We start from the raw sequence: 26,332 nt of genomic DNA, 5'->3' as shown, positions 1-26,332 counted from the left end.
AAATCATGTTGCCAGTAGTCCTCAGTTAGTTTTAAAAGGCCATGAGTGATTTTACAATAAACATCTCTAAGATTTGTCATGACTGCCGTATTGTTAGCCTCTGTACACTGAAAAGTCTTCTGCTGAATTAATAAATATTGTAGCTGCACAAGGATATTAATAAATATCCTCTGGTTGTTCCCTTTCAGGGTGCTTTGTGGTGGAGGGATTGTTGTGCTGCTACTTAGTCAAGAGCTCTACAAGCGCCTCTCTGGTGACATTGCCAGCAGTCTAGGTACTGAGAACTGCATCCCTGCAAGTCCTTGCAAACAAAGTGCCATGATGTCAGTCAGCAACGCCAAAGGTAACAGCTTTGGCCCCACGACTGTTCCCCTATCAACTCAAGAGGCAGAGAGAGAAAACACCAGCGATAAAAGGACGACTTTTGGCTCACTGGTGCTGGTGGAATCCTTGGAAGTTAGCCTTGGCAAAACAGGTGCATTCATATGCAAGTATAAGAAGGTAACAGGAGGTTTTGCAAGAAGTTAGCAGCGTTCAGCAAGTGTGCATGAAGCAGTTTGGAGCTTCTGCTTATAACCATATGGATCTGGAGCAGCTGAGCTTTGGTGAGCCCAGACCTCAGCCATCAGAATTGTCTTAGCTTCCATACCTCCTGTGGGCCCCAAAGGTATGTAGCAAGGGTCTCTAAATGTGAAGGCCTTTGGCCAAATCTAGGCCTTTAAGGGATGCTTAATTCCTTTTCCAGTCTAGATGGAAAATAGGTCTGGAGAAGGTGTGGTTAGTATAAACAGGGCTTGCTGGCAGGCAGCTTTATTAGGGATGTGGTGCAGGTTCACCCCTAGGAAAGTAAGTTGCCAACCAGGAGCCGATATAGCATGCCCGATAAAGGAGTTGGTGGCAGTCCTTGGTGCTTACATGGGACCATTTTGCCACAATGGGGTGGGGCTCAAGGCAGGCTGTGGCATTGTGCTGGCAGAAAGGGGCATGGTGCCTTATTTTGTGTGCTGCAGTGCTGACGCGGTAAATCACAGGGGTGCAAAAATGTCTGCCTTTTTTGAGAGCAGACGTGTGGCTTACAAGCGCATCTCCTGTGTCTTTAACAAAATCCGGACACAGCTGTAGTCTGGCCGCTTTTGACCACAACACGGTAACTTCCATGCTTGACAGTGCATTATACATATCGCAAGCCAAGTGAGGGAGGAATTTAAGGTGACTGTTCCATCAGTGCAAGAATTTCGGAGTGTTAGATGGAACAATTTCCTCTTCTCTCCCTCCCTCCCCCCCCCCCCCAGCACACTGCTCCCGATCACCCCTTGGAAGTGCACTGAGAAGGAGGAGGAGAAGCTCCTTTGCACAGGGCTTCTGCTGATTGGGCTCATTGGACTCCTACCCTTTATGCTTGCCCTAATTTTAATTGCTTTGGAAGAAATGGCTTCCTTCCCCCCCCCCCCTTGTTTCATAAGTAAACCAAAATAAACTTGACTGGAAAATTCCAGTATGCTTTTCAGAATGGTGTAAAATCCCAGTGATGTTATTTAGAAAGGTGCAAAGTAGTATAGCCACATGACTGGAGTCAGAGTTTTTAACTCGAGGTTGTATTTTTGTCTTAAACTTACATGACAGTTTAAGAAGGACCCATTTCCAAGTCACTCACTCGGAAATTTTTACAAACACTTTCAACGGAAGTTCTACCACAAAACTTTTTTTTAGACAAAGAGGCTGAGGTTGTACAACAGATGTTACTTCCAACAATATTAAATGTCATATAATCGTTTTTGTACAATTAAACTCGTTCATACATGGCATTTGGCTTCGTATGAAATACAAAATGTATTTCAGAGAGATACATTAAAAGCAGGAATCTAGCTACCGCAGAATAGTCAAATGAGTAGTTTAAAACTTTTTCTACTACAGGGACTGCTAGTGGCATTTTGGTTTACTGAAGAGGTCCCCCTCCCGCACTCTGGAAGTCATTCCCCTTCAGCTCCTTCCCTACATTACTGCTAAAACAAAGTGCCCATCCACTTACAACATCAGAACTCTTCACAGTCTCTCACACAATACCATTTGGTAACCACTAAAGATACCCAAAGGAGAAGGTTTATTTCACTTAAAGTCTAAAGTATTTTACAGTGCAATCTTATACGTGTCAACTCAGAAGTAAGTCCTACTGAGTTCAATTGGGCTTACCCCCAAGTAAGTGGGTATAGGATTACAACCTAAGACTGGTCGAGGGTAATAGGGGAATAGGGTTGAGATTTGGGGAGTTGTGGTTTTTTTGTTGTTGTTGTTGGTTGTTAATTACCTTATGTACAAACCTCTGCTAAATAAAACAGCCCTACATTGTCAACTCAGGTTTCTTATCAGAGTGAGAACAGCCCTGTCTCGCTTTTGATGTGTGCATATACACTGTGCTAAATTGCAGTCATCAGTTCCACAAGAACTCAGTTGTCTGAACGTTTTATTTCAGCCACCCTGAAGGTAGAGAAGAAATCCTCTGTATTTCCTGGCTAGTAAGACACAATGTTTGGTATTTAAGGGACAGGGTTTTGTTTTCATTTGTGCTTGGAATTATGAATTTAGCTCCCTTATAAATCCTTGAAGACTACTCTTCACCTGTTGCCTTTCAAGGGGAGGGATTATCCCCTGATAAGCAGTCATACAGAAGAGTCTCTGGTAGACTTTAGATGGCTAATCTTTGTCCTGCTAATGAGTGGATAAGTGGTGCAAAGACATCCTGCTGCTACGATGAGTCCTAAGCTGCACCAAGCACAGAATATAGACCAGCTGTATCCATGTTCCACGTCATCAGGAAGACCATAGATAAATTTGGGTAAGCGGTTTAGGTCATAGGAGACACTTGCTGCATAAGTGCAGAGAGAAATAGTGCAAAAGATGCCTGCAAAGGAGACAAAATCACAATGTCATGGTTACCAAATGTGCACAATCAGCAATTACTTACAGCTCAAAATAGCCCAGGATAAAATCATCAAGAGACATGCAAGGCAAATGAAAGATAGACAATTTTGAAACCAGAAGTCAACAGGCATTGTTTTGTTACAAGAGTGATGGTGAGCATGTTCCATGCACTTAGCCTGTCATCAGAATTTGAATAATTATTAAGCGCAATTATTAGGGTGACCAGATGACCTGCGGGGGTGGAGGAAGATAAATATCAGGCCCAGCAGCTTAAAAAGGTTTCACAGCCCTTCTCTGTAAAAAGACATGGGCAGAGTAGACAAAACAAACCCTTCGATGGTCTTTCCATTCTTTTGGCTTTCAGTAATTTGCAACGCTAAGAAGCTTCCACCCCCTCAAAATGTCATTTTAGATTCTGCCTGAATAAGATTTTTTTTAAGTGGGAGGAGAGTGGGCAATGGATGAGAAATATTATGACTGTTTTTCAAGAAGGAAATGCTGGGAGATTTTACTTTTTCCAGGTCTAAGGCGTTAGCAAGCATCACAAGGTAAGCACAGCTTCCCATGTCATCTAGAAGCACTAAAAGGTAAAGGTACCCCTGCCCATACGGGCCAGTCGTGTCTGACTCTAGGGTTGTGCGCCCATCTCACTTAAGAGGCCGGGAGCCAGCGCTGTCCGGAGACACTTCCGGGTCACGTGGCCAGCATGACGAAGCTGCTCTGGCAAGCCGGCACCAGCGCAGCACACGGAAACGCCATTTACCTTCCCGCTATAAAGCGGTACCTATTTATCTACTTGCACTTAGGGATGCTTTTGAACTGCTTGGGGGGCAGGAGCTGGGACCAAAAGACGGGAGCTCACCCCGCCGCGGGGATTCGAACCGCCGACCATACGATCGGCAAGTCATAGGCACTGAGGTTTTACCCACAGCGCCACCCGCATCCCTAGAAGCACTAGCAGTGTGTAAAAGAGGGTCATACATCCCACCCCACAACTTCCAGAGGTGTAGAGGCATTAGTGTCTAGCAGCATGAAAACAAATGGCTTAGGGGACCTTCAAGGCTTCACAGATTTACCATAAGTTTTTGTGGACTCTGATTCACAAAAGCTTGCAGCATAATAAATCTGTGAATTCTTTAAAGGTAAATTCATGGCTGTGTTCTATCTCCACTGTCAGAAACAGTATGTCTTTGAGTACCTGTGTTTGGGAATCACAAGTCCTGCTGCACTCAGATCCTGATTGTGGGCTTTCCATGGGCACCTGGGCACCCACTGTGAGAACAAGATGCTGAACAAGATGGGCCCTTGGTCTGATCCAGCAGGGCTCTTCCTATGTTTTTAAGACACCACAACCCTCTTTATTTTAGCTCTTCCACAGGAATTGTGCTTCCTGTTTAGGTCTGTTTACAGAATAAGCAGATGTGTTCCTTTGGTCTTAGGTAAGGTGTGGAGGTTCAGTCACCACCACCTTGAATTAGGGAAGCTTCCTAAATACACAGTCGCGTGTGTGTGTGTGTGTGCGCGCGCGCACACACACACACGGCAACACCAAGGAGGGGAATGTGAAACTTCAAAATGTTGCAGGGAATTTACTGGAAAATACAATTGCTCAACACACACATTTGTGGATGTATGATTGCTAAAGTGTGTTTGTGTAGAAAAGCACACTCTTTTTTTACATTTAGTATTTTTAAAGGCAGTCTTTTATCTTTTCCAGTGCCCTGACCATTGTACCTTTTGGTTAATTTTTCTACTTCCAGCATCTTTCTGTGGTTTCACCTCTCTCCCCCACTGCTACAAATTTGTATGGAAACCACAAATTCTATTAAAGATCCCTAGTTTCCCTATTAGAATTAAGATTATCAGATAAGGAAGAGGGAAGCAATCAAACCTGTTTACATTTGCAGTGCTGACCTGCCCAAAATGTGAAAACTCATTGGCCAGATGATGTGGTACAACTCTTCAACAGATGGGAGTAAAACCTGACACACATAAGGATATAGCAGGCAGAGCTGAAATAGTACCTGACATAAGGAAAAGGAGGCCGGCAACGTGCTGTGTGAGGCTTTCCTCCCAAAAGAAACTGACTGTAGTTACGATGCACCCACAGAGAAGAACAGCTGCTGCCATCCCAAGAAATCCTGCTGTGATTCTTCTTAGATCTGTTTCCAGAAGTGAGAGAGGATGAGGTTAAATATGCATCAGTAACACAATTTAAAATTCAGCCTTGGCAAACCGGGTTTCCTCCATGTTTTGAACGACAACTCATCAGTCCCTCCAGCAAAACTGATGGGAGCTGTAGCCCAAAACCTCTGGAGGGCGTCGAGTAGGCAAACACTGGTTTAATCATATGCCCATATTTCTGAGAACAAGCCCCTTGAACTCTGCTGGAATGGCTTCTGAATACAAAGAATTGCACTTTAAGATATCCGTACATACCCACTATCAACAAAAAGTGAGACACATTTTTCTGCAGCATACCAAAGTGTTTTCGCTAAGTGTAAAAAAATCACCCTTGATAAAATAGTTTCCTGGAAATGCATTGGGAACAATATCCATCTGTTTGGTGGTCTTTTCTCCCCTTTGATCTACAGATCGCCATTTGTGACGTACTAGTTATCATTGATCTCTCTTTACCACTGTTGCCCTAAAAAGTGTCAATCCATCCTGCCTGTCCCTTGTCTTCTCCCATTCCCTTTTAAAAAATAATAATACAATCAAAGTTAACGAAACTGTGCAGTGATGCATTTCTGGAAGTAATGAGGTTCTTTACTTTGCGTAGGCTATTGGGTATGGATCAGAGGAGAAATTTCCTGAGGCCTTTTCAATCCTTTTCTATTGCTGCTGGGCTTGATAACAAAAGCTGACTAGTTTTGCAAGATGATGCAGTTTCCTGACCTGGACTGCCATGGGGGGGGGGGATGTTATAATGGGTAAATAACAAAATTTAGCATCATGAAAACCTAACTACTTACGTAACAGATGCCATTCATCTTGTTGGATGGTCTTGGTTAAATTGAACGGGATGTTGCGTAAGCGTATTGGTGGAGCGAAGTGGTATTTGATTGCCGTACATCTCTGAGTGATACCTTTACGAAAGGGAAGGGCAGAAATGCTTAACAAATTCCATTTAACGAGGATAAATAAGTGAAGCTCTGCTGTTAATAATATGCAAGCAAAGGGCAAGCCACTTGGAAGAACTGGGTTCAAAGGAGGCCAATTCCTCACCACACAAAAATCCTTTTCCTTTCATTGGTGGAAGGGGAGGGTCTTGTGCAACAAAGAGGATCCTTTGTGGAAGGACTCAAGTCTTCAGAAGAGGCCAGTTAACATCTTTAATCAAAACAACTCTCTGTAGAAGAGGACAGTTCTCTGCCTCTCTCATACTAGCATACGGATCCTTTCTGCAATGAAGCTGTACGTTATATTTCCCTTGGGTGCAAGATTTTTCTTTCACAGTGTAGGGGGTGCCAGTCCAAATCAGATGTCTGGCATGGATAGCCATTACTTTTTGCTGACAGGATTTCCCTGCAGCCCTGGAAGCAGCTTACACAATACCCCTTGCTGTGGCCCATGTCAATTTTGACTTGGGGCCAGTGGCGTACCAAGCCGCTTGGGTGCCCTGGGTGGCACCCGCGCTCTGCACCCAGGGCGAGCCACACACAGTGGGGAAGCCAGGGCAGGGCACACTGTGTGATGCTTCCAAGGGGTCTGCCCGCTGCCTCCCCCTCAGCTGTAGGGCAGCTGAGGGGGAGATGGCAGGTGGACACAAGCCCCATGTTGCCATTTTGGGCAGTGCAAAGCTTGTATCTTGTCCGCCTGCCACCTCTCCCTCAGCTGTAGGGTGGCTGAGGGGGAGGTGGTGGGCAGATGAAAACCCCACACTACCGTTTCGGGCAGCACGGAGCCAGCAGGCACCCAAGCCACCACGTCAGAGATGCATGGCTAGGGCGTATTGCAGGCCCCACAGTAAGTGCCACCCCTCACGGTGTGACACCCAGTGTGCCCAACACCCCTAGCTACTCCTCTGCTTAGGGCAGAGAGAAGTGTGATCATTCTGGTCCCCTGATCATTTTGCAATACATCTAGACTCCCAGATACCCCTTACAGCATCCCGCTTTACAAACTGAGGAAATAATACAGTGAAATAGAACAGTGGTTCCCAGCCTCTTTGGTACGGTGGGCCCACAAGTCCAAATTCCCTTGGTATGATTAATTTTATTGCCACTTGAATTTTGGATGTTAGATCTTCAGCAGCTGTCGGTTTCATGCATTTTAACTGCAAGTTTGCCTATTTTCCTGGAGGCGCCCAAGCAAACATTTACTTAATGCCCATATTAAAATGGAATTTGCTGAAATATTTATAGTACTTACTAAGTTATTCACAGTTTTGTTTATGGAATGTAAGAACACCATCTGATTTCAGGATATTGCTGCATAAGCCACAAAGATTTATTCTAAGAACATACGGTTTACACATGCAATGTTAGATAAAATGAACTATGAATATTTTAAATAGTTTTATTCCTGATAGGTCCATTTGGGCAAGTATCAGCATTAAGTGAAGCACCATTTTGGCAAGTGTCAGTGATAACAGGAGATAAGCTTGCATTTTGCCAACCAGTGGGTCAGTGAAAGATTTGATGGTTGGCAGACATAATCTCAGATCTTTATTGAGACATAGGGTAAAAATATTATTTCTTAGTTTGACTGAGCAAACTTCAAATCACCCTTGACTAGTAACTAGCCCTGGAAGCAAATTTGGTAATACTTCTCCACAAGGTGCTCATACAGGGAGTTTGCAGCCTGCTGCACATCAGAAGCGAGCTGCAATAGTCACTCAAAACAACTTTATAAGTACTTTGTGGCCAACTCTTACCAGATCCACTACCTAATTAATCCAGAGCCTCACGCTGGGGTGCTCTTGTAAACATGGGATTTGTTTGTTTGTTAAATTTATATATCCAAGGATAACAGTACAGTTTACAGTATAAAAACACAAAAATACATAACATAATGAAACAAAAACAAAAACCCACACACATACACAGTTTAAAAGGCCATAGGCCATAGATGGTTTAATTAGCCAAAGGCCTGAGAGGAGAGGAATGTTTTTGCCTTGTGTCTTCATTGCAAATCTTTAGGTGCCAGTCAAGCCTCCCTCAAAGCATACCACAAATGGGGAGCCACCACAGAAAAGGCCCATTCTTGTGTTGCCGCCCTCCAGACTCCTTGTGGAGGCACACAAAAGAAGGGCCTCAGATTATTATTGCAAGGTCCAGATCTGTGACATGTATATTGTGCAACACAAGTCATTTAAGCTTCTTGCTACTTGCCGCATTGTTTCCAGCCCTATGCCCTTAAATTTTCAACTAGAGCTCTGCAACCATGAAACCTAAAAAGACCTATTGGCCCTGATTCAACTTACATTGCAGGCAACTATTGGCACTTCACAATCCCAGAGGCAGATTCTCATCCTTAACTATTAGAAAAATGCACCAAGCCTGTTCAGTAGGGCCCACTTGAGGACTGTAATTCAGATGGAGATAGGCATGCTGATTAATGCATTATTATTCACTGTGCAAGTGGAAGGCTGGTTTCTTCTCAGTGTAAAAGAACTCCCAAGATGGATTAGGACAATTGACTTCAACAAAAGAACTAAATTTATGTGTTCTATTTTCTCCCCTTGAAAATCATGGGCTTGAAAATGCTTGCTTCTTGGCTAGACTATTTCCTTAGAATTTTAAAATATGAAATATGTGATTGTCAGGATTGTGTAGGGGTGAGGACAGACCTCACAGCTAATGCAGGAAAACCACCTACAAGTCTCTCCTTGACTTGTAAGCATTCAGCCAAACCTGAATGGGAAGACTCTAGTGAAAAGGAGGAGTAGACTGGAAGTATGACAATAAAATGGAGGTGGGAGGAAGAACGGCTTAAATCAATAGTGTCAATTTTGTCCCTCAAAAAAGCTCTGCAGGTTTTGTCACAACAACTCTAGGAAGGAGAGGCAAGAAAAAGATCAGCCCATTCAGGACTTTTTGGGTGCTTCCAGGCAGTCACTATTTTTGGGTGGGATTCAGTTACATACCAGAAAATGTGGGTTGTGCAATTGTAGTTATTTGGGATGCCCTGGGCAACAAACCCACTTCCTCCAAAAGGGGGAACTTTCTGTGATAAGGGAGGTGATGGGGAGATGCACAGGAAAGTGTGGGGTAACACTTGCTTTCGTGCCACATCATCTAACCTCATAAACAAATCAGAATGCATGCTTAGCAAACATCATCTAATCTCCCTACAAACAAATCAAGATGAATGTTCAATAAACAGGTCACCTGGAAACCCCTTTTTTCCAAGTTTACTTAAGCACCCTCACACAAAGCCAGGATGTGCTGCTAGATCACATAATTTCATTACCTATTTATTCTACTTTTAAATGTTAATTCTGACAATGCCCAAAATATAGAGCTGGGCCTTGGGGGGAGTTAGCTATTGTTCACCAAGAACAGGCCTTATATGCTGAAAGCACCATGATTAATTCCCGGTTTTTCCAGTTAAAAGGAATTCAGGTAGACAGCTGTGGAAATATCCTTGCCTGAAGCCTTGGGAGAGCTGCTACCAGTCAGATGAGATGACAATATTCCATAAACAAGAAATAAAGAGTCAAGGACTGAGAAAATGTCAACACTGTGCATTGAAAGCATTATTGTAACACTTTAATGTCATGGCTTCCCCCAAAGAATCCTGGGAACTGTAGTTTGATAATGGTGCTGAGATGAGACCCCCTTGTCCCCTCACAGAGCTAATATATTCTGAGTGGGAATCATAGCTCTGTGAGGGGAATAGGGGTCTCCTAACAACTGTTAGCTTATTTGGGGGAAGACATAATTGTTTAAAGTGATATGGCTTTAAATGTAAGGTTCTAGATGTGGGAGCTGTAGCACAGTAACACCTGGGAGGGTCATGGGTTCTCCACCTCTAATTTATGGCTTCCACAAGAATCAACACAAATAGGCAGTTATAAGGTAGATGTTTAGATAGGCAAGGTGTTGTGTATTGATTGGCCTAAACTTGTTGGTAGGTTAAGAACCGGCAAGCCAATCTACAAAACATTCCCAAACTCTTCCCCAATAAAAATTAATGGACAATTCTCCCTCCGACAAATTTATCACCTGTTAACAAAGATCCAGAATCTTGCCAGAGTTCAGATTTGGTCTGTTAACTCACTCTCACCTGCCAAGAATTTTGAGCTTAAACTGTTTGTGACATCATTCATGACAGCAGAATGTTATGTTTGCATTCAGCTCAAGCTATCTCCATGCCAACAGCATTGGACAGTAATAAATCCCTGTTACTAGAGAGCCATCAATGCAAGACTCTCCAGCAAATTTTATTGTTGCTTTCATGCCCTATGCCTGATTTAAGAGCTGTGTGTGGCTGGCCTGAAAGCCTGTTTCCAGAAGTTTATAATCTAATTGATCCAATACGGTATATCCAAAGTTATTTGATAACCTCTCTTGTGAATAAACTCACCTCCAATCCCCACTTCCTTTCATCCATTTATAGCATTTATATAATTCAGAATACCTTAAAATCCTTTTGAAAAGTCCAGTATGTCTAGACTGTGTTCCAGGCTTCTTTGCCATTTCGCATGTGGAAGTTGTTGGCTCACCAAATAATGTTACTTGCAGTGGGGGGGGGGGGTGTCAAAAGGCCTCTTCATTCCCAAACACTTCCCCTATAATAAAATTGAATATAGCCCCAATATATATTCATCACCTGCCATGATGATCCATCTTGACAGAGTTCAGATGTGGGTTGACTGTTAACTGCCTCTCACATTGCCAAGACTTTTGAGCATAACTTGCTTATGACATCATGTGTGACATCAGAATGTCCATATTTGCATTCTACTCAGGCTATCTCCATGCCAACAGGGATGGCCAGTAAACCTCTGCAACTAGAGACCCATCAGCCTGACTATCCAATATCTGTGGGTTATTGTTTATGCCTCCTTGCTGGCTTCTGTCTGCCTCAAGAGACAATTGAAGAGTGCACCTTCCTTTTTATTAAACAGGAATAACTGGTCCCCCAAATCATTTTATTCAGGACGTGGGATTGTTCAAACAATCTCTTCAGCCTTGCTTGAAAAACATTCCAGGAAGAGTCTCAAAAAAGGACACTGAGTTTGGCAGTAACTGTCAGGGGTGAATAATTGGTCAGCCAGCTAGAACGAGCCCCAAATCTGTGGCAGCACTGAGCCATGGGGGTAGCCAAGCACATGAGACCTAAAGCACAAGTCGCACTGAGATCTTAATTGGAGACTGGGTTGCCAATTGGCTTTGAACTCTGAACTGGGGCGGGAGCAAGGAGCAAGAGTTCATTGGGAAGAGGCATTGCCTGTTAAGCCACTCTGGGAATTGTCGCTCTGTGAGTGGAGTATGGGGGTCTCCTAACGACTCTCAGCACCGTTAATGAACAACAGTTCCCAGGCTGCTTTGTGGGAAGACATAACTATTTAAAGTGGTATGATACTTACTTTTGGTAAGGTGAAGATGTGGACATAAGGTGGGGGGGGAGAAACTGACAAGAAGCTATTTGGGTTATGTTTTTATGCAAAGTTGTTACATTTTATCATTCCAATTCTTTAAAAGGTTGTGCTTAATATTAGACATATTCTACTATAGAAATCCGAAGGGGGGAAGTAATATTTAAAATCTCTTTAAAATTATTTTGGGCTTGAAACTATTAAATTATCAATATTTTTCTTTGGAGCAGGGGGCTGTGTGGAACAAATGTGGAAGCTGGAGAACAGTTTTCTTCTATTTTCCCTTCTATCTTCCCAGCTTTTCTTCTGGACTGGCAGATTTCTAACCCTGCCTGACAGTGCTTTCATCTGTGGACACACAACCTCCTGAAGGAACATGTGATGTACCTTGCTGCAGTGCATGGCACTTACAGTTCCTCTGGGTTCTCCCAGAGGCCTTGTGGTGGCAGCACATATGCCTTCTAGAGTTGCTCCTGGTGCATGATATGGCAATGCCTCACCATAGCTGGATGGTGTTCTAAACACACACACACACAACCCTACAACGATTACACCGCTCTTTCCACTTTGCAAGATGATGAGGATCTGGTTCATTTGCACGATGTGTACTTTCCATCCCGCTATCGCACAGAAGCATGTCCTTCATACCTATTTTTGCATAAATGCTGAAAGCTCTCTGCGAAGTCTGCTGGACCAAAGTGCTCAGTAACTTAACTGGCACAGTTTCTTTCCAACTAAGAAACTGGAACAAGCAGATTTGCATCCAAGGGATAAAACCTTGCAATTCTTTGTTACATGCCAACTGTGGCATAACTCCCTTGCATGGAAAGAAAGAGCCCACTGAGTCAGAGAGGTGAAAGGTTAAATAATGCTGGAATGTCTCAAAAAGACAAGCAAGCAAGCCTGAGGTTCTGGACTAAATACGGAGCAAAAAGAGCTGTAGAGACTAGGGGTGAGGTGAAGAAGCTGAAGATGTTTCGGCTGTGCTTGTAAAACTAAGTAAGAGCAAGGGAAGAAATGTTGTTTGCAGAATTAAAAGAAAGGCATCACAAACACTTTTGATAGCTTCAGATCTTATGTTTAGTTCGTGGTACCTAAATTTAGTGTTTTTTATGCATTTTACTGGACACTTTAATAGAAGCTTTTTTTTTTTAAATGAATATTTATTAGCATTTTCAAAAAGGACAAAACATATAACAACAAACACAAAGATAAACAAAAAAATACAAAAATCCAAAACTTAAAAAAGAACAATTAAAAACACCTGACAGTTCAGATACTTATTTTCTTTTAACTTGTTTCTCAGACCTCCTCACACACCCCCTTCTTGTATTCCAATTTAAATTATTGGTTCAGCAAATCCTTAGTTTACTTCTCCATTTTAACTTAATTTAATTTATTCTAACATATTATTATTTAACTTTCCTTCTTTCCTCCATTTCCTCCATTTATATTTACAGACCTTATTTTCATTTAATTTAGACCATTTTAAAAGATCAGTTTTAACTTAACCAAATTTACACATCAATATTTATACCTCCTTATTTTTTTCTTTTAATAGAAGCTTTTTGATACAGCTTTGTTGTTGGAGAAGTGCATCACAAAATATTGACAGATTTTGAAGGATAGCTTTGTTTCCCTGATCCCTAGCTAAAAGTCAAAGGGGAATCATTCACATTCCATCTGAGTTCATTGCTACAAGTATGAACATCAACAACAAAAGATCCTTTGAATACATTAGTAGCAGTCCATTGAACCTAGAAGTGGCAATGCACTAATTTATCTTCATTAGAACCAGCCAAGGGCCTGTCATGGCTGACGATTGGTTACCAAATATAGCAACACAAGTTGGCTACTAGTGCCTGGGATGCATATCCCCATTGTCCAATAGAAAGACTAAGCCTGAAGAAATGCTGATTTCCATCAAGTAACATTCTGGGCATTCCTTGCTGTGAAGAGTAATTGCTACAACATGTGCAATATTTGGGGTATTATCAGAGGCATGGAAGGATCATTAGTAGGAGAAGCGCAAGAAACCCTAGCATCTATTGCAAAGAAGGTATTTTCTTCTGCTGTACGGTGTAGCTGGATATAAATATTAAATGTTCTCCCTAGAGAAACAAGCAGTGAAATGTCATAATGATTCTGCCGATTATGATCATGAAAGCACTTAAAGCAATATCTATTTTTACACTTTGCTACTAATAGGGAAGTACATCCCTTGACTGAGGCTGACAAAAATTCCACCATTTCTGTTTGCACAGCACAATTAACACAATTTATAACCCAATTCTCAAGACAATCTAGTGAATGCATGTTTGCATTTTCAGAGCAACTGCACTGAAACATTTCATTAAGAAGATTGTTGTCTTGTGCCTCAGCTGCTATAACATGCCACATGTCATAGTAAAAGAAAGCCTGCAACCATAATGATTTTCTTTTGAAACCCAGCAACAAATCTCAGTGATACCTACAAGCTCATTGCCTAGTTTTATTACTGAATTTTTAAAAATGAGCATTATGGTTGCCGGCTGTTCCTTAGCATGATGTGAGAAGAACAATGGAAGAGGAAAAGTTGAACCCAAATGGAACCACCAAATATCAGTCTCAAACTCTGATCTGGCCTATGTGCTCCTGGGCCACACTGCCACCTATAACACCCTTGAGTTGAACTATCAACAGGGATCCCAGGAGAGCTCACTCCCTCACCATTTAGGAATTACACAGTGTATAGTTAAAACTATGGCATTCACTCCCACTATGGCCACCAACTTGGATGGCTCTAAGCAGAGGTTGGATGGCCATCTGTCAGAGATGCTCTAGCTGTGATTCCAGCAGGGGGTTGGACTAGATGGCCCTTGGTTTCCCTTCCAACTCTACAATTCCATGATTCTATGAGGAATAGATGGATTCATGGAGGTAAAAGCTATCAGGGGCTACTAGCCACAATGGCTATGCTCTGACTCCACAGAGGCTTTATGTGTTTGAACTGCAGTTTCTGGAAATCACAGGAGAGAGTGCTCTTGCACTTGGGTCCTGCTTGCAAATTTCCCACAGGCATCTGGTTGGCCACTGTGAGAACAGGATGCTGGAGTACATGCGCCTTTGGCCTGATCCAGCAAGCTCTTCTTGTGTTCTTTCTGTAAGACTGTGTTGCGCATTGCTTAGCAGGGTAAAGTATTTTTCATTCTTTATATATTTATACACCAGCCTTCCCCAAAGTGGAGCTCTCCAGAAGTTTTGGAGTTGGTCACCTCAAGAGATTTTCCCACCACACCCCACACTTCCCTCCTGGCACCCCCTCTCCCAATTATTCTTCTCCACTCCTCCCTTCTTGTCCCACCCCCATTTACTGGCAGTTTTCTCTGCCGTCTCCTCCAACTCCTTCCTGCCTTGCTCTGAGGACTGGATGGACAGTGTTCTTCCTCAGAGTGAGCTATTCTAGGCAAAGAGTGCCTGCATTGCCACCACTACAGCTATGATGTTCGTTGGGGGAAGGAAGCTATTTTAAAGTGTTTTAGGTTTGGTTTTTTTCAAAGTTTAAACAGGCTTTCTAGGTGTCCCAGCAAATCACAGGGACAGTAACCATTCTGCACATTTCTTTTAACTTCGGCTTGGGAGTTGTAGGGGAAGGGGAGAAGGGGGCAACACAAACGTGAATTGGACACCCTGGGGTCTCCAATTGCTGATGCCTAGGCTAAAGCATTAAGCTGGATGCAGGGAATACTGATTTCAAACCACAGTCAGCTGTGAAGTTTAATGGGTAGCTGTGAGTAAGCTCCTTAAATGAAACTGCATTAAACAACCCCCGCCTTTTTCGCTCTTTTCAAAAAGTAATTGTGCTGTTGATAGAATTATCTTGCCCTTTTCTCACTCGCTGAGTGAGCTAGCAGTGCAGCCCACAACCTTAACTACTTAACCACCTTGTAAACTTCCATTTCCCAAACTTGACTGTCTTAGAGGGACCTCATTTGCACTTGTAAGCAAAATGTCACACTCCAGAGTGGACAACCAGACGATGACATTAATGCCTACTGACTAGGCTTTCTGTTTGTCCCCAGAGGGGGAAAGAGAGCACTGTTAATGGGGGTATGTGCAACTCTTTCAATACTGAAAACAGGAGTAATAGTGGTTATATATATATATATATGGCGATCACTCATAGCAGAGTAAGATTGTCTTCCATGAATAGTAGTTATACTGGACAACAAGGTATATACGAAGTAGCAAAAAGGGAAGCCTTAGAGCCTCAATATAGGATATCAGAACAGTTAAGATATAGGATATCAGAGCAGTTGTCCAGCTAGTGCAATGAAACTTCCTTCCTTTTAGTTTTGTTATTTAATTCAAAAATAAGAGTACAGCAACAGAACATTGGAGTCAGAAGATACAGCAACCCAGGATGGCATTCAACTAAGTTTTACTCAGAGCACACCCACTGAAATTAAAGGATAACTTTGATATAGAGGCTTTGATTACCAAGTAGGTCTTGAACTAGCCCACAGAGGGAGCAAACAAAAGTCTGGTAGGGAGAAAAGGTATTTGGGCTCACAAACTGTTTTGCTGCTCCATTCCTCACTCCCCTTGCCATGCAAGTGAAAGTCCAAACCAGGCACCACAATATTCTCTGCATGCAAGATTCCCCTTTTGCTTAGACCAGGGATGGGGAATCTTTGGCCCTTCAGATGTTGCTGGAACAAACAGAAATATCCATCATCCCAGACCACTCCATGCTAGCTCTGACTGATAGGAGTTGTACTCCCACAGCCTTGATATGGAGACCAATTCTCTTAGTGGATTTGATATCTAGGGACAAAGGAGATCCCATGTTGAAATAAACAGGATTACTCAATTGTAATGCCCAGCTCTATGCATGCTGAGAAGAGCGGAAGAAGTACATAAGCTTGAAACCTCCTCTTGATCTCACAGTGCACACAAGAGAAGTACATCTAAAGCTAATTCAGAATATACCACAGCAAAGCTGTTGGAGTGGGTACCCAATCAACACTACTGCACTGGCTGCCAATATGTTACCAGGCCAAGTTTATGGTCTTGAACAACTTGGGACCAGGTTACCTCTTGGAATGCCTTGCTTTGTATACCAGTGTCCAGGAACTTCGATGTTCAGGAGAGATTGTCTTATTAGTGACGTATGCTCTTGAGGTTTGGCTTAGTTATCTAGGACTAAGGATGGTGTCACCTGCCCTTTAGAGTTTGGAGTATGCTTCAGTAAACATCAGGCAGGCATCTACAGTACTGAAACTCATCTTAAAACTCCCATCTTTTCACCCATGCTTCCCCTGAGGGGTGATGTATTAATTTGATCTTCTGATCAAATGCTGATGTATTAATTTGATCTTCTGATTTGTGATATATTTTGTACCTGTTTTATGAATGGAATTCTAATGTTCATTTTATCCTATTCATTGTCATGATGTTTTCTTAACATTGGTAGTACATGTTTTTGTTTTTTTGCAAATAAATAAGTAAAAATAAGCAACCCCCATAATCAGAATTTACTATCATTTAATTGTTTAGCTAATAAGATATCCAAGTGCTGTCAGATTTCTCATCTCAGAATGGTTGGTTACTGCCAGGATTGTTTTTGTCAGGCTCCGGAAGGCTGAAAACTATACCATCAATGACAGAATATCTGACAAAAGCTTTGGAGAGTACGGAAATGGACAAACTGACTGATATTTCAAAGAGAAAAATGGTGCTGATTGTACTTTATATCAGTATCATTGATGGATCAGTGGGCACCATTTATTATTTGCTGGAATAAACACTGTAACTATGTATAGCAAAAGAAACTTGATTTTCCAAGAGGCTCAGTACAAAAATACAAATTATTTTGTCAAAAATAAATAAAAGAAAAATATACTCTTTTTTCAGATGGCCTTTCTTTATGTTGCTGATTCTGCTCCAGGAGGAGTATAAATTTCCTGGGTCAGCTTGACCCTTCTATCTCAATTGTATGCTTGATGTTTTCCTGACAGCAAGTCATTTTTGCTTTATTTTAGCATTTGAGCCAGCTTTTAGTCACCGCTGGGCTAGCAACAATGTCTCAGCCAATTCAAGGAATTGTGCTATGAAGTATCAGCCCCGGAGTTTGGCTCCATTCTGCTTTCCTTCCCTGTATGCAGAAGCTTTGGAGGAGGCTATGCCATTTTCCTGGCAGATCTACTGCACGCAAGTGATCCTCCACAGCTGCAGGCATAATACCACTTTGTGACTAGCTCCTGATCCAAAATGCTGTTGCACACTAGTGGCGCATTCTGGAAGGAAGGACTTCTTTACACCGTACACACAGTTAAATCGTGGGATTTTCTACCACGAGACACTGTGATCGCCACCAACCTAGGTCACGCTCACACTATACATTTAAAGTGCTATTATATCACTTTAAGCAGTCATGGCTTCCCTTGAAGAATTCTGGGAACTGTAGTCTGTAAAGAGTGCTGAGAGTTGTTTGTTGTTGTTGTTTAGTCGTTTAGTCGTGTCCGACTCTTCATGACCCCATGGACCAGAGCATGCCAGGCACTCCTGTCTTCCACTGCCTCCCGCAGTTTAGTCAAACTGAGAGTTGTTAGGAGACCCCTATTCCCCATACAGAGCTCCTATTCCAGAGTTCCCGGCGAAGAGGGATTGACTGTTAAACTACTATGATACAGTGGTACCTCGGGTTACATACGCTTCAGGTTACATACGCTTCAGGTTACAGACTCCACTAACCCAGAAATATTACCTCAGGTTAAGAACTTTGCTTCAGGATGAGAACAGAAATTGTGCTCCAGTGGCGCGGCGGCAGTGGGAGGCCCCATTAGCTAAAGTGGTGCTTCAGCTTAAGAACAGTTTCAGGTTAAGAACGGACCTCTGGAACGAATTAAGTACTGAACCCGAGGTACCACTGTAATTGTATCTCTATAGGAAGCTGCCCTATATGAAGTCAGACCATTGACCCATCTAGCTAAATATTATCTACACTAACTGCCAAGGGTTCTCCAGAGTTTCAGGCATGGGGGGGGGGATCTTTTTCCTATCCCTACTTTGAGATGCCAGAGACTGAATCTGGGAATTTCTGCATGCACAGCAGATGCTCTACCTCTGAGCTAAAGGTCCTCCTCTTGCTACTACTCCTACCAATTTCACTCTGATTCTTTGTCCTTTTTCACGTAAAGTATACTGTGTCAGGAATCATAGAATTGTAGAGTTGGGAAAGACCATGAGGGTCATCTAGTCCAACCCCCTGCAGCACAGGAATCTTTTGCCCAATGTGGGGTTCAAACCCACAACCCTGAGGTCAAGAGTCATGTGTTCTACCAACTGAGCTATCCCAGAACATGACATCTTCTTCTGTGCCTTTACGTTTCTTTCTCTCTTTAGAGTATTTGGGGGGGGGGAGTTTGACCCTCCAGAAGTCATTGTACTCCATCCAGCTCCCATCAGTTCCAGTCAGCATGGCCAATGTTTGGTTGTTGTGGAAGTTGTAGTCTAGCAACATGCTGAGTTTTCCCTGCTTTAAAACACTTAGACACATGCAGGGGGGGGGGAGCACAACAGGAAGTGGGTTTGGAAAGAAGAAGCCAGAGGAGAGTGTGCTTGACCCCTTCCCTGTCCACCTCTTACCTACCTTTAACTAGTACAGCCCTCCCTGCACAAGCTACTTTGCTCCCCAAGTGGTTCCAAATATGGGTTTGGAAACAGGTCATTCCTAAGAGGGAGTGTGCTGCAAGATATACTAATTAGAAACAATACTACAGTATATCCATTAAGTACAGTCTGAAACTGGTAATTTTGCAAAATTCAAACTTAATAAAGGCAGAGCAGAGCATGCCACATACTAAATCAGCATTTGCCAACCTGATACCTCCCCTACTAAACATTTTGGACTACAACTCCCTTCAGACCAAATCAGCAGACTGGGGCTCACAGGCATCGTTGCCCAAAACAAGTGGCCACCAGGTTGGTAAAGGCTCTACTAACAAATAAATGCAGCATGAAAACAGCACTTTCAAACAAATAAATATAGCAGGGGTGGTGAACTTCAGCCCCAGGGGCAAAAGCAGTCCTCCTGTCATCTCTATGTGGCCCTTAGGACTCTCTCCAGACCATGGCCCCTTCTCAGCCATGCCCCCTCCTCACCAGTTCTACTTTGCATATTCATTGAGCATTTTTGCCTGACTGGAATATGTCCTTGAGCTCTGTTAATGCCTCTTGCTTGCCTGTGTGAAGACGTGTAAAACTAGCCAGTTGTATAAAGTCATTGCTCCTCCCACTTTTGCTTATGGCCCCACCTACCACCAATGGCATGTGGCACCCAGAAGGTTCCCATAAAGAGATGTGTTTCTTGGTCTTAAAAGGGTTGCCCTCCCCTGCAGTGTAGTGACAGAAAGATGTAAGCTGATTCTCATACTAACGTGACACTGGAACATTCCACTTTCCACTTTTGGAGCGCTAACTCACCAATATTTAAGATTTACACAGATCAGAACATCCCTCTCTTGCTCACATGGGCTTGTCATTTGGGGAGGAGGACAAAAGGCGGCTGGGAACAGCAAAACCTACAGCAGCAGAGAAGAGGATAAGGAGGGATTATATTTCGGGCTTAAGCATAATTTGAAGGTGGGCAGTGAGGACAGTGAAGAAGACAGAGTGATTGTGCTGGTAAAACTAACATTTTGGCCGCGTTTAAATACTCTGCTCTCCCCCCCTCCCCTCTTTTTTGACTGTTGTTGATAATAATTTACATCCAAAAATAAAAGCTCATAAAACTGGGGGGGGGGGGGAAGCAACCTTTTGCAACCCAACACTATTAGGTGTCCAGTATCTGGGTGAATTGCATAATGGGTCTGCTAACCCTAACAGAAAGCAGATTTAAGTTTTGCCTCCTGGAGGAATGAGTACAAAAAGGTCAAAATGCTAGTTTCTTGGGCTAAGAGGCCTATCTAATACCTCGATAGAAAGGTGGTCTGTGGTTTCTGTGTGCTTGGTGGGGAAGTGAATGCTGCTTCTGCATGCCAGGACATTGAACAGTATCCATTTATTGTGAAGGGAAGGTCACAGTGCCTTTGTATTAAAGAGGAGAGTGCAGTGGCTGCAGAGCCTTTTCAGGAAGAAAAGGGGATTCACAGGGAGTGAGAAAGAACCTGCACGGTGTGTAGAGATGCAATAAGATGAATGGTACCAATGGGTGGCTGCTTGCATTTTGTGGGGAAAAGACACACACTGCTACTGTACATGCGTTCAAGGCTTGATCTGTGGTTCTTTTGAACATAATGACAGAGAATGGAGCATGGAGACATAACAACTAGGAGTCATGATATGGCAAATGGGGGCCTCGTAAGGCATTATCAACAGTTCTGTGCCGAGGAACACATGGAGGGCAAGAGAGAGCAATGTGTGAATGATAAGGAGGAACAGGGTCTGGAGTGCTAAAGTGCATAGTGCCACTATCCTGGCACACAGGGAGATTGATGGAGAAGCACATTACAGATTAACCATGTGCTGTGGTTGTGTGGTCCATGCATTCCTTTAACTGAGAAATGATGGGAAGATCATGGCTACTTAAGGAAATGTACTCTCCAAGTCCACAGTCACTCGGCCATGCATTCCATCACCGATGCACACCACTGGTTCCTAATGAATTGAGCGGTTCTCCTGATGTCCGTCTTGCTATGCGCTCCAGGAGAGAAAGAGGAGAAAGGGTAGGAAGCAGGAATATGCAAGAGAGTTACAGGACAGCATCGTGTGAGGAAGGTGCAGCGGAGAGAATAAAGCCAATAACCAGAAGTGAGGAGCGCAAGGAATGACAGAAGACAATGCTGGAGTGGAAGAGGAAGACTGGGTCTGGGCAATAACAAAGAAGCAATGCAGCATTAAGCGATGTTGTGCACCCAATAAGTGACTTTGCCTGGAGATGTTACTAGGGCTGTGTGCAAAACCAAGTGTCGGTGCGTACGCTCAGGAACACGCTTGGTTCCTCCAAACTGGGGGAGCGAAGGGGTGCCCAAAATCAACGGCAAGGAGAGGATATTGGTGTATTAACTCTGCAAGGAGGTCTTATAAAGGGTGCAGCGATGATGTTTTGGGGATGACACGGCGAAAGGACGGCTTTGGCTTGGGGGACAAAGGTGGTGTGTGCCAGAGGCAAGGGAACCCAGTGGAGAAATGATAAGGGGGTCGTGCATGGTGACCCTGTGATGGGGGCCACTCCATCAGCAGGCGAGGAAGGGGAAAGTGGGGAGGGCGCGATCTGGGGGCGACCCCCCTGGCCGCCTTACCTCTCTCCACCAAGCTGTCGAGGTCCCTGTCGACGCCCAGGAAGTGGCATCTCCTCCAGAGGCCGGCGTAAGTGGCGAAGAGCGGGCGGCCGCAGGGCGACTGCAGCACCCCGAGCCCCACCAGGGCCCTCCAGTTCTCCAGAGGCGGGAAGTCGCCGGTGGGCGCGGGAGCCGGAGCTGAGCCGCCTCCTCCTCCGCCTCGAGGGAGCCGCCGCTTGGCGCCTCGCAAGGGCAAGTGCGGCAGCGGCAGGAGGCGTCGCCGCTGCTCGGGCGAGTGGGCGCTGCCGGCGCGGCTCTCGCAGCTCTCCCGGTGGCGACGGGGGTCGGTCTCGTACCAGTGGTCGCTGAAGATGGCCGTGACGAGCAGCGCCAAGGAGCACAGGCTGAGGCACAGGCTGAGCGCGCCCACCAGCCCTCGCCCCCGGCCGCCCCTCATGGCTCGCCCCCTTCAGAGGACGCCCCGCCTGGCGTCAGAGCCCCCGCACATCGCGGCGGCGGCGGCAGCGCGGCCACCGGCGTCCGGGCGGGAGCATCCCCGGAGCACGCGCGCACAGCCCTGGCACGCGGCGGACTGGGCGGGCAGGCGGACTGGGCGGGGGGCGTCCGTCCCGCGCGTCTCGTCCACTCCCCGCGGGCGGGCGGGCCGAGCTGCACAAAGGACAGCGCGGGCACTTGCAGCTGCAGTCGGCGGGCGCCAGGGGGAGCAGCAGCAGCGCCGCCGATGCCGCCTGGACTGGACGGCGACGAAGTGCAAGGAGACGCGCGAAGGAGACGGCGGCGCTGCCGCCAACGGAGAAGGGAAAGGGCGCACCTCTCTCCGCAGGGCAAGGGAATGGCCTCCTAGGTTTCGCACTCTGGACTTAAAGGCCGCATGGAGTGGTCATGTGCACTTCCCAACTTCTTTCCAACTGCTTTCTGCCCTGCCTGCTGGTCTTCTAGATGAGCCATTGGCTTGATCCAGCTAGACTCTTCTTGTGTTCTTATGAAAGAATGAGCTCAGTTTCGCTCTCTTTAGTCTTTTAGAGAAGTAACGGTAAAGGGACCCCTGACCATTAGGTCCAGTCATGGCCGACTCTGGGGTTGCGGCGCTCATCTCGCTTTATTGGCTGAGGGAGCCGGCGTACAGCTTCCGGGTCATGTGGCCAGCATGACTAAGCCGCTTCTGGCAAACCAGAGTAGCGCACGGAAACACCGTTTACCTTCCCGCCAGAGTGGTACCTATTTATCTACTTGCACTTTGACGTGCTTTTGAACTGCTAGGTTGGCAGGAGCAGGGACCAAGCAACGGGAGCTCACCCTATCGCGGGGATTTGAACCGCTGACCTTCTGATCGGCAAGTCCTAGGTTCTGTGGTTTAACTGACAGCGCCACCCGCGTCCCATGCTTTTAGAGAAAGAAAAGCCAAAAACCACAAAAGAGTTATACAGGAGCAACTAAAGCAACAAGCAAACCTTACAGTTGTGTACCTCAACACCATGGTGGCTGGTGCCAATTGGGACTGTCAGGGCAGAAGGCAGGGAGGCCAGCAGCAGGTGGCACCAGAGGCAATGACAGACAGAGCCAACTAATCTTAGTTCTGTCCCCATTCTCCTCCTCCCTGCTGAATTCTACAAGGGCAACAGTAGAGGAAGAAGCTGCCAGGCAAGGTCATCCTCTGGACTGATAGAAGGCAGGTAGCTGGGGACCGACTGAGGGCAGACAGAAACTGTTCGAGCAGTGCCCCATTTGCCCTATTGGAGCAACTTCCGCTTTCACATTGTGAGAAATCCTGCCCAATAATAATAATAATACTGTAAGTTATTTACGGTATACCCTGCCCATCTGGCTGGGTGGCTCCCAACAGAATATTAAAAGCACAATAAAACATCAAACATTAAAAATCTCCCTATAATAATAGTTAATGTTAAAATGATAAACTATTATAAGCAACAGATTGGGAAGTAGATAAAAGCATGTGCTATAATGCAGCAAGAGGGGGAAAATAAGGACACAATGTGGAGGATGGGTGGGAAGTCAACTTTTTAAATTGTACTGTATTAAATTTGAATGAATTTGAATTAATTTGTTAAATTTTTTGAAAATCAATAAAAATTAACTGGCCAAAACAAAAACAAAAAAAACAGTTCACCTAAGTCACCAAGGCAATAAGTGATATGCAGCAAAAGCACAAATTACATCAAAAGACTATATTAAGCAAAGTACATTCAGTAATATAGGCAGAACCAAATGATTGGATATATACATAAAGAAGCACAGAAGCTTAAGTGCAGCAATGCAGCATTAATGGAGCAAAAATGCAGCTCCAGGATTTTTATTTTTTTTTCATAGCAGGCGTGATGATGTTATCTACTGGAACAGTACTTGCCAGTGACGCTAAGCTTGGGAAATTGGAGGACAGGTCTGATTTGGCACATGCTCCCTCTGCTGTGTAGGCTGGCTCAAACAGTGACTGGCCCAATGTCACATAGTGAACTTCATGGCTGATTAGGTATATTAACCCAGGTCTCTCCAGGCAAAGCTCATAATGATAACCACTACATCAGCCTTCGCCAAAACATGATTGTATTATTGTCAACTGACTTGCTGCTCTTTGGGGATATATAATGGATCAACACACCCACCTTCATTTCTGAACTTTCTTTGGGAGTTTGGCAATAGACTGTCCATGGAAGCTATCATAATAAATACCTGCACTTCAACATTTACCACTGCACCAACCTGGTGTTCGCCATATATCTCAAAATACAACTCCCATCAGGCCATAACTGGCTGGGGCTCATGGGAGCTACAGTTTGCGATATATGGAGAACACCAGGTTGGTGCAGTGTTGCTCTGAGTTACAAAAAGTAACACACACACACACGGCCAGCCCAATACATTTTGGCACATAAGGCAGACCCCAAGATGGTGTCCCCCTCCCCGCTAGGGAAGAAGGGGGTGCCAGGTGAGGGAGGATCTGTCAGGAGCTTGCCCTACACTCAAGTAGGACCCTGGCAGAGACACATGCCCGACTGGCATGTTCTCTCCCTCCTGGTTGATCGTTCGGGAGCTTCAAAAGCTTTCTTCTGCCAGAACATCATAGCGACCAATGCCAACAGACATCGGCACACTTAGGAATCCGCAGAGTGTTTGCAGTTTGCGTAACAGACCTCAGCAACTCAGCATTTTGGCTAATCTACTTTATTTACATATAAACACACACGGAGCACTGCAACATGGCTCCCTCTCTCTCTAGCATCAGACAGCAAAGAGAAAGAACAAAGGACAATAGTTCCACAGTAACACAAACATCCTGTCTCCGTCACTTCCCACTCTGTGGAGTCAAAACATACACCACTATGTGAAAGACAACAATCCCATGACTGAAATCACGGAGCAGGAATTCTAACAGGATCTACATCAAGAACAAAGGTAAACAGCTAAAGGAGATAGCCAAAGGACTGTCACATGTAGGATGGAGCAAACTTGTTTTTCCCCATCCTGCTCCAAAGAGTAGGACCCAAACCAATGGCTTCAAGTAACAAGAAAGGAGATTCTGACTAAACACCAGAAATAATTTCCTGACAGTAAGAGTTGTTTGACAGTGGAACAGACTCCCTCAGAAGGTGGTGGACTCTCTTCCCTTGGAGGTTTTTAAGCAGAGGTTGAATGGCGATTTGTCATGTGTGAGGTGGCTGAGATTTCTGCATTGCAGTGGGTTGGACTAGATGGCCCTCAGGGTTCCTTCCAACTTTACGATTCTATAAAAGATTGACATTGGGATCTGCTGCCCCCGTGGATCTGGCTGCCTGAGGCGGTTGCCTCACCTGCCTCATGAGTGGGCCGGCCGTGCATACACATACAGGGGGCGGGGGAGCGGTCGTTTATTAGTTTGTTTTGCTTTTGTTCTTGTTTTTATTCTGTATTTTTATTCTCTATAAGAACTTACCTGGACCCTGAGATCATCCTCTGAGGCCCTTCTTCATTTGCCTCCTCCAGGAGAAGTTCAGAAAGTGGCAACACGTGAACGGGCCTTTTCTTCAGTGGCTCCCCATTTGTGGAATGCTCTCCCCAGGGAGGCTCACCCAGCGCCTTCATTATACAACTTTATCCACCGGGCGAAAACATTCCTCTTCTACCAGGCCTTGGGCTGCTTTGACATCTGATGCCCTTTTAAATGCGCTGTGGGAGGGGGGAATTTACTGGTTTGCCGTTGTTCTTATATTTATTATGTATTTTGTGTGTTTTTTAATCTTGTGATCTTATGTTGCCCCAAGATCTACAGATGAAGAGCGGCATACAAATTTAATAAATGATAATAATGATATTCTGCATCTTTATGTTGTGGACCACCCCGAAAGCATCGCATGAAGGGCGGCATACAGATTTAATTAATAATAATAATACTGTAATAACATCACATTGAAGCCAGAATCAAGCTAAAACAGAGCAAAACCTGCAAATCAATAAATACCTGCTGAAACTCCCACTGCCTGCCCTGCACAACTGCGTCCTCTTGCCACCTTCCCGAATGGAGGCACAAGCCTACCTGCCTCTCCCCGCAAGCTCAAGCTCGCACTGTGGCGCGCAGCCGTTAACAGCC

At 44.6% G+C, this 26,332-nt stretch overlaps 2 protein-coding genes across 3 annotated transcripts in view; one reads left to right on the top strand and one right to left on the bottom strand.

Annotated features, from left to right (window-relative positions):
- The window catches only part of THUMPD2 (THUMP domain 2 tRNA and snRNA guanosine methyltransferase), a 13,755-nt gene extending 11,405 nt beyond the window's left edge, over positions 1 to 2,350 (top strand). The window contains exon 10 of the mRNA XM_028724971.2: positions 189 to 2,350. Coding sequence (XP_028580804.2) covers positions 189 to 528 — 340 coding nt within the window. The 3' untranslated portion in view covers positions 529 to 2,350. The remainder of the gene's footprint in view (positions 1 to 188) is intronic.
- TMEM178A (transmembrane protein 178A) lies at positions 1,574 to 26,332 on the bottom strand. Of its 2 annotated transcripts, none has more exons than XM_028724974.2 (4): positions 26,204 to 26,332; positions 5,895 to 6,008; positions 4,944 to 5,081; positions 1,574 to 2,899 (listed from the first exon to the last, which is right to left on the bottom strand). In XM_028724974.2, the coding sequence occupies exons 3-4, from the start codon at positions 5,047 to 5,049 to the stop codon at positions 2,658 to 2,660; spliced, it is 348 nt and encodes a 115-aa protein (XP_028580807.1). In that variant the 5' UTR covers positions 5,050 to 5,081; positions 5,895 to 6,008; positions 26,204 to 26,332; the 3' UTR covers positions 1,574 to 2,657. The 2 variants fall into 2 exon arrangements, with proteins under 2 accessions (XP_028580807.1, XP_028580806.2); XM_028724973.2 differs by lacking the exon at positions 26,204 to 26,332 and adding an exon at positions 21,751 to 22,296.

The sequence above is a fragment of the Podarcis muralis genome, chromosome 3 (assembly GCF_964188315.1).
Source record: "Podarcis muralis chromosome 3, rPodMur119.hap1.1, whole genome shotgun sequence".
NCBI classification, from domain to species: Eukaryota; Metazoa; Chordata; class Lepidosauria; order Squamata; family Lacertidae; genus Podarcis; species Podarcis muralis.
Note: the sequence above shows the minus strand (reverse complement) of the source record. Positions and strands in the feature narration are given on the sequence as shown.